At 36.7% G+C, this 14,218-nt stretch overlaps 2 protein-coding genes across 3 annotated transcripts; both read left to right on the forward strand.

Moving 5' to 3' along the window:
* The first annotated feature begins 586 nt into the window (after nt 1-586).
* LOC103974437 (omega-6 fatty acid desaturase, chloroplastic) lies at nt 587-5,315 on the forward strand. Of its 2 annotated transcripts, XR_010497847.1 has the most exons (11): nt 587-780; nt 874-925; nt 2,335-2,558; nt 2,636-2,779; nt 2,905-3,056; nt 3,435-3,557; nt 3,683-3,860; nt 4,125-4,243; nt 4,680-4,794; nt 4,894-5,134; nt 5,233-5,315. XR_010497847.1 is itself a non-coding variant. In XM_009389271.3 (10 exons), exons 1-10 carry the CDS (start codon nt 742-744, stop codon nt 5,056-5,058), a joined length of 1,311 nt encoding a protein of 436 aa, XP_009387546.2. In that variant the 5' UTR covers nt 587-741; the 3' UTR covers nt 5,059-5,315. The 2 variants fall into 2 exon arrangements, 1 of the variants encoding a protein (XP_009387546.2); XM_009389271.3 differs by having other exon boundaries at nt 4,894-5,315.
* A 1,134-nt stretch (nt 5,316-6,449) lies between these two features.
* LOC103974436 (uncharacterized) lies at nt 6,450-7,840 on the forward strand. Its single transcript, XM_009389270.3, has one exon. It carries the CDS (start codon nt 6,509-6,511, stop codon nt 7,556-7,558), a length of 1,050 nt encoding a protein of 349 aa, XP_009387545.2. The 5' UTR covers nt 6,450-6,508; the 3' UTR covers nt 7,559-7,840.
* Nucleotides 7,841-14,218: the final 6,378 nt, after the last annotated feature.

The raw sequence follows: 14,218 nt of genomic DNA on the forward strand, positions 1-14,218 counted from the left end.
AATTGATATATTTCAATAAATTATTTAATATAATTTTTTTAATATTAAGATGATATACATTAATATTTTTGGATAAATTTAGTAGATGGGCTCCCAACGTGATCAATAAAGGTTTGAAAACCTAGTAATGCAATCGCCTCAAAATTCTCACTCGCATTCCACGTTTTAATTATGTTATTTTTAACCCTCTTTAAAAATAACATAATTGTTACTACAAACTTTAATATGTCAAAAAATATTTCTTTTGTTTATTATTAACCTCCATATGATGAGCATAAGTTAACATCTACTAAGAATCACCAACAGTTGATAATTTTAAAATTAAAATTATTAAAAACCCTTCGGATATTAACTATAACATATATATATATATATATATATATATATATATATATATATTTATATACATATGTAAATTTTAAATTTAGAGAGACAAATATTTACTTATTTAATTTTGTAAAAAAATACTTACAGAAAAATGTTCAGATTTACCTACGTGGCAGTAATTAAGGGGGGCAAGAACCAATGTGTAGCAGTAGCCAAGACGCGGCGGCTTCGGCTCATGACACGACATGAGATCCACCTTAGCCACAAAATCCAACCCGCCGCAGAGCTCGCTCGCTCCCTCGTTCTCTATATCCCCTCCGCCCACCTGTACCCGCACCGCTCCCTCGACGCCGCCACGGTCTATTACCTCTCTTCCGCCGCCGCTCTGGGTGGGTGCTTCCCTCCCCCCAGATAATGGCGTGCGCGCTTTCCACTCCAATCCTTCGCCTCGAGGTGAGCCGCTGCCACTTTCACTTAGCTGCGCTTAGTTTCTTAATTGCCTTCGGAAAAAGATGCATCTTTTACGGGTTTATTTTCTCATCTTAGGCGACTTCTTCTCGGAGGGCATCGTGCGGCACGAGGCTGGAAATCTGTCGAGGTAGTTCCCTGAAACCCCCTTTTTGGATGCACTAGAAAGTTGGTTTCTTGCCTTTTTTCTGCACTCGACGTGGGTTCTCTTTTGTTCTTTTTCTCAAATTAAGGCTATGGTTTGGGAAATCTTAGGGTTTGTTACCGAGAAATTGCAAATTCTTCGGTCAATGTATTCTGTTGATACAGAGATTCCGTTTTTCTTGTCCTGGTTAGTAAAAAGATTATCACCCATCAAAAAAGTATTTTATGCAATTAAATGTACATTTTTACATCGATTGAGCCCCACTTCCCTTTATCTTAACTCATGAAGATTCGGTACAACATTCAGAAAAGACAACCAAAAGCGAGACCTCAAACATGAACCGGTTACTCCTGTCTATACGAATGCAAAATGTTATTTCTTTTTTGTTCATATCCCTTATCTCAGGTTTTGGTTGCAAGTTGATGTAGAATTTTCTGGCCTTAGGCCATCATATCAACTATTTATTGCTCTAAATGATTAATAGCATAGTTTGCATTTAGATTGCCTGCAAAGGACATAGGCGTGACACTTTGTTGGATTTGTCGCATTATAGACAAGAAAATCTTGGGCTTTGTTCAGTCATTCAAGTATTTGGAACTTCAACAAAATTTGGCTTCATCATTTTTGTTGGTTGGCATTGTCGTAGTGGCTTGGTACCAAGTTTGCCTGTGTTGCGTGGAAATTAGTGATTTCTTTGGAGCTTGAGAGGAGTGCCATTAGGATTTTACCTGAAATCTTCAGCAAAATTTTCATTTTTTTGCACTCTTTCTTTCCTAGTCAGTGTTGGTTGAAATTATTCCTCCTCCAACCATGTAAAAAATCTTGGTTTGAGATGCATTGGGTTTTCCATTATACATAGAAGATTATTTAGGATGCCCCTAACCTTCATATACATAAACCCATGAGGAAAGGTGTAGTCAAGCTCATTTGATTATCATACCCTTTACAATTATTAGTCATGATTAACAGATAGATTAGAAACTATGTTATGTTGTTGTTCCATGCCGTAACCCTTCTAGACCAATTGAAAAGTCTGAGATGGGCTTTAGATACACTGATCTAAGTATGCTTATCCATCTAGCCTTCATAGTTGAGAGAGTCAAGAACTTTGCAGGTTTATCGCCTTCAAGAACTATTTTCTTTTCTTTTAAATTGTTTCAAAAATTAACTATGAACTTAAGCAGCTTTTATTTCTTGTTATTAGTTATTATGCATCTTCTAAGCAATAAGCTTAGTAGCTCATGTCATGTATGATAATATGATATCTTTATATTTTTAAGTTTGAAATGTAATGTATCCTTCGGTTACCTGGCATATAAAAGGAAAAGAAAATGAACATTTGAATATGAGAACCAATCAGTTTGTATTTGTTATAACTTGATGCATTTGGCCAGGTTTAGACTTCTTAGGAGCGAGAAGGAAATACCCCTGTCAAATTCTATCCTACAAAAATCCATCTTATGTGGTTCGGACCATGGTGTTGCCCGCTTCACGCCCAATTCTAGATAATGAGGAGGAAAGAAAGCAGATGTCTGAAAGATATGGCTTTACACAAATTGGGGAACCACTTCCAGATAACATTAAGCTGAAAGATATCATGGATACACTGCCTAAAATGGTGCTGAATCAATTTCTCAGGTTTTTCTTTTAGTTGATTATGTATAGTATGACTACTTATCAGAAGTTTTATTGAAGCTATTTGAAATCGATGACATGAAAGCATGGAGGTCAATTTTGATATCGGTGACTTCCTATGCATTGGGGATTTTGATGATTGCAAAAGCCCCATGGTATTTACTTCCTCTAGCTTGGGCTTGGACTGGCACGGCAGTGACAGGGGTTAGTTTCTTTGTCTCCTTGATATGCTTTCATATCTGTTTTCTGTTGAATGTTGCTACTAAAATCTTGTGATATTCATTTTCTTTCCTTGATTTTTCCACCTTACTAACACTTCTCTTTTGAAGTTTTTTGTGATAGGCCATGACTGCGCTCACAAGTCATTTTCGAGGAATAAATTGGTTGAAGACATCGTGGGAACCCTGGCATTTTTACCCCTAGTATACCCATATGAGCCTTGGCGGTTTAAGCATGATAGGCATCATGCTAAAACAAACATGTCTGTTTCTTGTGACCTTTTCAAAATTCTTTCCCTTGTATTTACTCTTTTAAATGCACATACTTGTTGAAGATCACAAGGTCTCCAAGCGATATAATCTAGCTTACTATCAATGCACAATCTTTTTTGTTTCCAGGATCTTTCTAATGCAATAATCCTGTTTCTTGTATTGGAGAATATACTTTTCCTGATTGGAATTTCACTTTAACACAGTATTCATTTCATATCAAAATTATTTGGACTAAGAATGAAAAAAAAGGTTCTCTGCTTTCACAATTTTCTTGGTTGAGATATTTTTGCAAGTAAACAACACATGCGCAAAAAAGGTAATTTTCAAAGTTCTGCTTGATCTTTTAATGGTTGTCCCTAAAATATCAGGTTGTCAGAAGATACTGCTTGGCACCCTGTATGGCCAGAGGAGTTCAACTGCTCCCCTCTTCTGAGGAAGGCAATAATATTTGGTTATGGACCATTCAGGCCTTGGATGTCAATAGCTCATTGGTATGTCAGCTGTAGACTCAAATAATGTTAATTTAGACTACATTCATTGGCAAGTTTCCACAAAATTATCCAGCTTCCTGATAGTTTGATGCTAATTTTTCCCAAAATTAACAAGCATCTAATAGGTTGATTTGGCACTTCGATTTGAAAAAGTTCAGACCTTCTGAAGTTGGAAGGGTGAAGATCAGTTTAGCATGTGTATTTGCGTTTATGGCTATCGGATGGCCATTGATTGTCTATAAGGCAGGGATCATAGGATGGATCAAGTTTTGGCTCATGCCGTGGCTGGGATATCACTTTTGGGTACTATTCACTTCATTACTTTTCTTTTTTTCTTTTTATATAGCCAATAATTTTGTCTCCATTATGTTGTATACCTTGGAATACGAGATTAACCATGGTCGCTTCATTTATTTTTTCTTTTTATATTGGCAATAATTTTGTCTGCATCACATTGTATATCTTGGAATAAGACGATAACCATGGTCACTTGGGAAAAATTTTGTTATTTTACACTCCACACTCCAAAATTTTTTTTTAATTTAGTTTCTTCTGAAATTTGCCTAGATGAGCACCTTTACAATGGTCCATCATACTGCTCCTCATATACCATTCAAAACATCAGAAGAGTGGAATGCTGCTCAGGCACAACTTAACGGCACAGTTCACTGTAACTATCCTCGTTGGTATGTCATCAACTATTCAGCTTTTTTTCTCCTCACTCACGTTATTGGATTTTCAGCTTTGCTTAAATTATTTTCTGTTGTACTGTGGAACTTCTCCCGATAAAAATCTTTGAGAATTAGGAAAATGTGACATTTATATATGCTATCTATACAAAGGCCATACAATCACAGAATTAATCTGTTTGAAGTTGCATAGTATTGGATTATCACAGGTGTTGCCTTTGATTCACTCATGATTAGTTCTTAGTGCCCCAGAAAACTGAGACAAGTATATCCAAAATGAAAATCTTTGTAACTGTGCGTGTTGCAAGGATATCCTACAAAAATTTATATCAAGGCTAGAGCTCTCCAGTTTCTCGTGTTGCAGGGCTGCTGAGTTAATAGTTTTTGTAACTGTGCGTGTTTGTGTATATAAACATCTGATATCTATTGGCAGGATTGAGATCCTATGTCATGATATCAATGTGCATATTCCGCATCATATTTCTTCTAGGATACCAAGTTACAACCTCCGGGCAGCTCATAAGTCACTCCAAGAAAATTGGGGAAAGGTGTGTTAGGACCTTTTTTTTTTAATTTCATGCACTATTATTATTGAAAAATATTACTTTTAAGCATTCTCATTACTTTTGTCGAATTTTAATGAACAGTATCTCACTGAAGCCAACTGGAATTGGCGTCTGATGAAGACAATAATGACTATGTGCCATGTATATGACAAGGAGCGATATTATGTGCCATTCGATGACATTGCTCCTGAAAATGAGTCGTACCCAATCAAACTCCTCCAAAAAGCCATGCCTGACTATGCATGATACTTAGATGCTGCTTTTGGATCCTCTCATCTCTTTGTCATCCAAGCAGCAGTAAGATGCAAGACACGATTGTTTGGTATGCTCAAATTTATTACATTTTTCTACAGAAGATATACTTGTGAAATTTTGACTTCAAATTAGTTGTTCAAACTTACTTGTCTCGGGTCTCTGCAGTATATACAGCTCTTTACATAAGATTTTGTTATGGATGGTTGCCATCAGAATGACATTCATTGAAATGGTTATTTGCTTGTTAATTGTGCTGAGTTGTGATGGCCAAGTGTGCTAAGCGTAATGTTCAAGGTGTGCGAAGTGATTTTCAGGAAACTGCAAGACTGTTTTCCATAATTCAGCTTCATTCATTCCTACACCATGTTGCCCTTTGATATATGGAGAATCCTAGCGCGATGATGTCAAAGCTGAAAAGTTTACGGAATGCTGTTTCCTTCGGCTCGTGCATGAGGTTCCAACCAATGCAAAGTCGTAGAACTAGCGGTTTTAGTAAATGAGTACACCTGCAAATCAGGAGAATATTTGGACTTGTTCTGTTGCACCTTCTGTTTCTGCATCAGTATATTTCACTTGATTCTAATGTTTGATAAACTAAACCAGGATAATGTCATGTGTTGGATCTCGGATATCATACGGCAACTTTCCGACCCTCGAGTCGTCTTTGTTTTGTGTTCAATCTGCAGGAGGGTTGATTGTCTGAGCACCACCACCCTTAAAGACAGTGTTTATGGTGTCTTGGATCCTATTAACACTTGTAAATATTCTTTGCAACATAGAAATATAAGCTGCATGGCATATTTGATTGAGACTTGGTGTTGGAAATCTCATATAAATTTTTACATTTAAAACATTGATTTAATAAGACTTAATCGTTCATCTCTCTAACAAGTAAAGATAGGATTTTCATGTCCTTAATTTGCAATGATATCCTTTTAAAAAAAAAAATCAAAACATTATTTTATTAAAAGTTTACCAAATTTAGATTACAGAAGAGTAATCTTGTGGTCGGACCAAATATAATATTTTTCTTATGATTGAAATGAAAAGAAAGAATTTTTGGGTATGAATTAAGGGAAACAAACAAACAAACATTGCAACGTTTCAAATACACAGCGTGGGAGAAAAAAAAAAAAGATCATCAGGTCTTCAGTAGTTTTCTAAAGACGAAATCTATTTCCTTTCACGGTCGCTTCATTAGGCCAAGTTGTTGGACCGGACCCGTCGGTTCGCTTGGGCCGCTTAAGCAATCCAGTTAATCGTGCTCGGGTTTACGTCGATTTCTAATTGAACCGGATTGTTGTGGTGGTGCAACTCCGATACGAGTTGTATTATATACAATTACATATATATGTAGTATCGACAATTATACCCCACAAAATTTGTCACCAACTTGTTTCACTCCTTCGATCGAGAAAGGAAAGGGCACGCAACCCTAGCGATGGAGTTCCGGCGGAAGAAGCTCCAAATCGTCGTCCGATCTCCCGATCTCGGCCTTCCCGCTAGATGCAAAACCCTCGCCCCTGATCTCACCCTCCGCGGTCTCAAGCTCGCATTCCTCCCAGGAATTCTCCTCCGACAACCGCTCGCCTTCGAATCCCTCTATTTCGATCTCGGCGGAAGGCCGCTCACGGACTCCTCCACCCTTACCGACGCCGGTATCGCTGCCGGATCATCCGCCCTTCTCACCCTTCGCCTCCGCCTCCTCGGCGGCGGCGGCGATGGCGGGGCTACCGGCGCCGAGTCCCGCGACTGCTACCTCAACATGTATGCCACCAAGAAGCCCGACAAGGTGGACCCCAATGAGACCCGGCTGTCCAAGTGGACAACATGTGCGCTCTCCGGCGAGCCCCTCGCCCCACCCGTTGTCGTCGACCGTCTCGGCAATCTGTTCAACAAGGAGGCGCTCGTCGAGGCCCTAATCCATAAGAATATCCCCAAGGAGTTCAGTCATATTAAGGGATTGAAGGACATGATCCCGATCCATTTGTCTCTGAATCCTGGTGCCGCTAATTCCGAGACGAGGTTCGAGTGCCCGATCACGGGTCTTGAGTTCAATGGGAAATATGGATTCTTGGTGCTTCGTGGCTGTGGGCATGTTTTCAGTGTGAAGGCCCTCAAAGAAGTCAAATCTTCCGCTTGCTTGGTTTGCCATAAAGAGTTCTCGGAGTCAGATAAGCTTGTCATCAATGGGAGCATGGACGAAGTTGCAGTGCTGAGAGAGAGGATGGATGGGGAGAGGGGTAAATTGAAGGAGAGGAAGGAAAAGAAGGCTAGTGCACACCTAAGTGGCACCAAGCATGCTGGCGACGAGAATGATGGGATCTTGGATAATGGGAGAAAGGTTGGAGGAGCGAAAAGGTTCAAGGCCATGGATATGGTTCCTGCCAATGCCACAAAAGAAGTTTATGCATCAATTTTTACATCTTCGAAGAAATCAGACTTCAAGGAGACTTTTTCTTGCAGGTCGCTTCCACTAGGCAGGAACTGATTCTAGAAATGACAGATGGTTTCTTCAATTCGAAAGGGTATTTCCTGTATCGTACTGTATGGTTCTTCTGTATTATTCCAGCTGCTGCTTCATCCATTTAGGTTCTAGTGACTTCCCATATACCCGATGCTTATGACTAATTCATGTAATGATGAATTGTATGCCACATCACCTTCTTCGTGCTAGCCCTCAAATTGCATCCTTGATGTTTGGGCCTCTTAAATAGAATTTTAACTTGTATCAGCATGTATATGCTTTGGAATCGAATGGAAGTTTTGATTATGTGCTTTTTTTTTTCCTTTAACATACATGGGTTATCAACTTTACTAGAAGCACATGTTTACACATTTATCTTTCGTAACTGTGATGCTCGAGAAGTTCATGTTGAAGTATTGGTTTTATTTTATTTACCTTAAATTATATAGTTTAAACATAACTCAACCAAGTTTCGATAGTTAACTAAATTAAAAAGGTCTGTCTGTTCTATTGGAACCATGTCTGGTGGACATTTGGTCTTTTCAGGTGTTTGAACATTAGTTTTCAATATGACTGCATACCTATACCTGTTTTTTATGGTTTTGATCATGATACTGGGAAACTATTTTAAAATCTGGGAATAGGATTAGCTTATGCATTATGTTACTAATTTCTGAAGATTGATTGGAAGCCTCCTGTTCTAGATGAACTACCATAAAATACTGGCATGACTTATACAATATTCCAATTAAGTTGGATATTCTTGTTTCCTTCACTCTTGTGATAACTATACAGGATTTATTTTAATACAAATATGGAGATTAAATTGTTAATGTTGGAAATTGACCTTGTAGCCAGATTATATGTCTCTGCTTTCTGATGATCTAAGAGATTTCTCATGAAGACTTATAAAGTATGATACTCGAGAAAATACTAAAATGATTTATATTCTTTTTGAAGATTGTAATCGGATCTTAATAATTCTTGATGTCGATTTGATCTCACTTCGTTCTGTATGGAACTCAATCTTTGGTATTAATGTGTGCTGGCTTGAATATTTATTGAGGATTTGTTGTTTCTTTATTATAAGATCAATTCAGAGGGATGGATTTTGGAATTATAAGTTCATATATATATATATATATATATATATATATATATATATATATATCAGTTATTTTCCTCTGTACTAGAATGAATTTTAAATCCAAACTATGGAAAAAAAAGTTGGTGTAGGTATGAGTTGGCTTTCTGCTGTGGAAGAATGGTTTTTCTATTGTTGTGTCTGTACGTGTGTGTTTTGGCTCTATAACTTGAATTGAGAGGTTTTACTATCTCACCCATGGAGAGTCTGATGGGACATCTGGTTATGAGAAGTCCTGGTTGGGTTATTTTTGTGGTAATTGAAATTTCTCTTTTTTTTTAATATCTGCAAGTTTTTTATTGGTTTAGGTTTACTATAGGAAGAGATATGGTTCATGAGTTCAACTGGTAAGATTACAAATGAAATCATACTCTAGTCTAATACTTTGTTCTCATGAAATGTGGTCAGTTAAAGTGCATGTGGCTGATACTTGGTTTATGTGGAGAGACACTTTTGGAGCAAAGTGTTTTGACACTCTGGTGGAACATAGTAAATGCTCGCCATCACTTCTTTAACCATATGACATTCTTCCCCTGGAAGGTGGCTTGTTTCCATCAACCTTTGAGCTTTTTGGAAGCATAAACAACTCTTCAGTAAGATCTTGTTAGTTCAAGTAACTTGGTGCAATTGAATTTGTAAATGCTCCCCTTCCATATTGTTTTATGATGTCATTCATTTTTATTTGCTTGAAAATAAGACATTATAGTTGGAGTATTTTTATTTATTGTCTTCCGATAAAAGTTAATTATGTGGATTCCTAGGGTAGACCTCTGGACTTTATGATGGTGCCTCATTTAAGTTCATTTATTTTGGTATCCAAAACCAACTTTAATCGATTGATGGTAGCTTACACTGCAGAGCAGGTTACATCACTAATTAGAAGGGTTAGAAGGGTAAGGTTGCATACATTGACCCTTTCCAAACTTCACATCACTAGGAACATTATGCATTGGGCCATCTTGTTTTACTTATGTGAAGTTACTTAAAATAATCTCTTACTTACATACTTATTCTACTCAAGTAAAGATATTCGTAGGAGTCTCTTCTAGTCTGCTGATCTGCTTTCTGAAGTTGTGGATTCCACATGCTGCTACCACTGGTTGGTTTACCAATTATTATTTTATGTTATGGATCCTGTCCGCTTGGTTTATTTTCCCATTATTATTTGTTCTTCTCTGAGACTAAACATTTCTTCTTTCTCCTTTCCCCACTATATGGTGAATGCAAAAGTCAATTGTTTATTTTCTTAATTCTTTTCTCTTTCCGAATCATCCCTTCTATCCCTAAAACCTAGAATCTTTCAATTTTTATTGCCTCTTCAGATCTTCCAACATTGACTCTCTTTTCCCTTTCCACATCTCAAATTGTAGTTTGATGTTTCTGCTTTAAAGATATGACAGAAAAGAATGAACTTTGAGAAGAAAATTGACAGGGGTCAACATGTGGTTCATTAACAAACCTAATATGTGTGCTTTGATTGAAACTTGAAACATCACCAAACTTGTTGCTGATTAGATTTTCTTTCTTTATTTTTTGTGGGTGTCTAAATTATTGCTCTATTTATGACTGCTTGTGTGTACATCTGATCAAGTGTTCACTCATGAATGTGACACAACACATCAAGGAGGCAAGAGGGTTTTGGGTCAGATGTATACACAAGCAGTCATGAATAGACATAGAAGCCCTCACAAACAATGTGGTTGGCACACTGTCCCGAACCCACCTCCTCTTCCCTTCCTTCATGTGTACCATGTGGAGCAATGCTCTTGACTGGACATAGAAGCCCTAACTTAGCTTTCTGTAAGGATCCTCTCCAATATTATTCTTTTATATAGAATCCTTCAGTTAACGTGTTCCAACCATTAGCCCATCTACCCTACAAAGTGTGCAAGTCCTTTCCAATTATAATTTTCTTTTTATGGTGGAGGCTGTGATGATCTATTTGAATGTGAGGGTATATGGATTAGATTTTGAAAGAAACAATAGACTTCTCTTTTGAGTTTGTTCTTAATGGAAGCAGGCAGCTAAGAGCAAAATTGAGTCCCTCTGCAGTATACACAGTCCCATCCCTTCTTTCATTAGTTTTTAACATTTAGTCCCTCTTGATAGGAAGTAAAATTTCTGGTCTCTCTTCCTCTCTCTGTGGAATTTTTACACATAAATGTCCACAATTAATTGACAACGAATTATGGAGTGCTGAGACAGTAATCTATTGTTACAAGCTACATGGCAATCATCCAAATCACTCGCTATTAGAACTTTTCACATTTGATTTATGCAGTGGTCAATGTGTCATAATGGCTTGGTCCAGTTCCGAATGTACAAGTTGCCTCGTGGATGCTCGTGTAGTGAGGGCTAGCATCGAGTTGGGTCGGGTTTGAGTCTTGTCCCCTGAGCGCGGTCTTCTCTCTTGGCGAGTGACTTGCTTCTCTGTTGCTGGGCTCCTACACATTGGACGAGGTCAGGAGGGGGATTTTCCGATTCGACCCCTTCGAAGCGTAAGTTAACTTTTGGTGAAATGAGAGAGAGTTGAGTGTTCGAAGTCCCCCTCTTATTGGTAAGAGAGTTGGCTTTTATACCTTCAACGGGGTAGTTAGTTTTACACGGTCCTTTAATGACCATCGACTCCTCGGGAAGATGACTTGTACCCTGTAGTCGAGCACGGACCGACCTGTATGGGTCGGCACCGTGTTGCGTCATCCTGAGTTGTAACATCCCTCATTTTTGAAAATTTTGTAAGGGCCTATTTGTAATGTAGGGACCTAAATGTAAATATTAGAAATGTGATATGATTTATGAAAGATTCATATTAGGTTTATAAAAAAAAATGATGGACATGTGTCACTAGCTAATTTAAGGTTGGTGCCACCTATGTTTGTTCTAAGGATGACACATAGACTTCTTTCCTACATGCTTGTTACCTTGCAATCCTTGTGTTAGCCAAACCTAAGTAATTAGATGAGAACTTAAAGGAGGAAAACTTAGCTGCAACCAACATGGGTTTGAGAAGAGAAGGGAAGAGGAATTGAAGTAGAAGAGGAAGAAAAAGCTTTGCTTTGGCTTAAGATTTTGCATCAATTCTACACATTTGGGACTCAAATTTTTCGAAGACAAGTGTTCTAACCCTTTCCTACAGAAATCTTGATATCTGATTTCATCTTAATTTTGAAAACTTTGAAAGATTTTGGCTTCATATTTGATATTTCTATCGTTTGGGAATAAAACTATGAATCTGAAATTTTTTGAGATTTGACTTTTCTGTATTGTGCTAGCCATAACTTTCTGCACAGATTCTTGATTTTGGAAAAACCAAATGCATATGAAAATAGACTCACAGCTCTTTCTTTTAATACCAAGATTGATAAATTTGGAGTCTATTTACCTACTGAAACTATTATTTCAATTGACCCTATGAAATCTGTAAAACAGAGACTGTCGGTTTTGACATTTCAATACTCTCTTGCTTATAACTCATTGCTGAAAACTATGATTTATGTAAAATATGATTTATCAAAAACTAGACTCATAAATCTTTCTGTGCATATCTGATTTGAATAATTTAGAGCATAAATGTCTATTGAATCATCTGTTCTAATCAACTTTATGAATTCTGCAAAACAGATATAATGCTCTCTGACCTTTGGTTACTAAATTATTTATAACTCCTTGTTGGAAACTCCTATTCATACAAAACATGATTTATCTAAAACTAGATTGATACATCTTTCGAATGACCCCTATTTTGTGCAAATTGGAGCATAATTGGTTATCCAAATGATTCATACAATGTGCCTCTCAAATTCTGTCAGAATCGAGCTTTGGTCGATTTCACCTATTTTTGTTTCAGCTCTTTGGAAATTGATTTCAGCAAATATCCTTAGTTCAGTTGAGCTTTACATTATTGCTTTGAATTCCTGTATACTCTTGTCCTTTAATTTTTTGTATACCTGAATCTATTATGTAATGTTCATATTTGTGTCGCAATGTTTTGTATAGGCACATGCATTCTGTTGTTCCGCATGTGTTTCCGATATGTCCCAATTTATTATTCACAATACCCTTTTGTACTTCGGTGTTTGTGGGAATAATATGAAACTTTGTCAGAAATGGTAAAGGGATTATTTGAACCTTTGCTAGAAATGATAAAGGTTATGTGCCTAGAGCCCGCAATACTCTAGATTATGTTTGGTGGTCATATTAAAAAATGGATAGACCATATTATGTTATGATCCCACTTCATAATCTATATATTTGATATGATATCCAAAGCTTTGTTTATGTGCTTTGGATAAGAATGAATGTATGCAACGTCATATACTTCTATTTCATATTTGTTCTTTTATATATTCCGAAATGTTTCATTTGTTATTGATATGCTCCGAAACATTTCATACGTCTTGATATGCTTCGAAATGCTTCATATGTCATTGATATGTTTCGTAATATTTCGTACGTCATTGATATGCTTCGAAACGCTTCCTATACCAATGATATACTTCAAAATGCTTTATATTCCATTGATATATTTCGAAGCATTTCATCCGCTATTGATGTGTTCCGAAATATTTCATCCGCCATTGATATACTCCAAAATGCTTCATATGTCATTGATATGTTTCGAAACATTTCATACATTATTGATATATTATGAAATGTTTCATTTGTTATTGATATGCTTCGAACATTTCATACGTCCTTGATATGCTCCGTAATACTTCATATATCATTGATATACTCTGTAACATTTCATACGCCATTGATATGCTTCGAAATGTTTCCAATGTCATTAATATACTCCGAAATGCTTCATATGTTATTGATATGTTCCAAAACATTTCATACATCATTGATATGTTTCGAAATGTTTCATTCGCCATTGATATGCTCCGAAATGTTTCATATGTCATTGATATATTTTGAAACATTTTATACGCCATTGATATGTTTCGAAATATTTCATCAGCCATTGATATGATTCGAAATGTTTCTTATGCCATTGATATGTTTCGAAATATTTCATACGCTATTGATATGTCCCGAAATGCTCCTTACGTCAATAATTTCCTCCAATTAGTCTTTACTCTCTTGTTATGAACAAAACATGCTTCGAATGAAATAACATTGTAATTCTGCATTCGTTGAGTGGCTATTTATGAACTCTTGCATCCCTTGAAAACTAACCTCTTTCGCCATGTATTTGGTACTATATTTACTTGAAAACTAACCTCTTTCGCCATGGATATGTTAGTCATTTGCTGAGCTCTATATGCTCACTCTGTTGCTATATAAATTTTTTAGGATAGCTTGTCGCTCATTAAAATGTTTAAATTGGGCTGAGGCTGTAGAAAGCTAAAAGACTTTGGGCAAACCTTTTGTGGATGATATATTTTTGTTGTATAAGTACACTTAGTGTCTAATAGAATGTTGATGGTAAATATGAACTTATGAGTTTTGTGAAAGTTTAAAGAACTTCTCATGTTTAGGATTTTGGAGTGTTAAGTAAATTTGTGTAATGATATGAACATATGGTAAACATTGGT

This window comes from Musa acuminata, chromosome BXJ3-7 (assembly GCF_036884655.1).
Source record: "Musa acuminata AAA Group cultivar baxijiao chromosome BXJ3-7, Cavendish_Baxijiao_AAA, whole genome shotgun sequence".
NCBI lineage: Eukaryota > Viridiplantae > Streptophyta > Magnoliopsida > Zingiberales > Musaceae > Musa > Musa acuminata.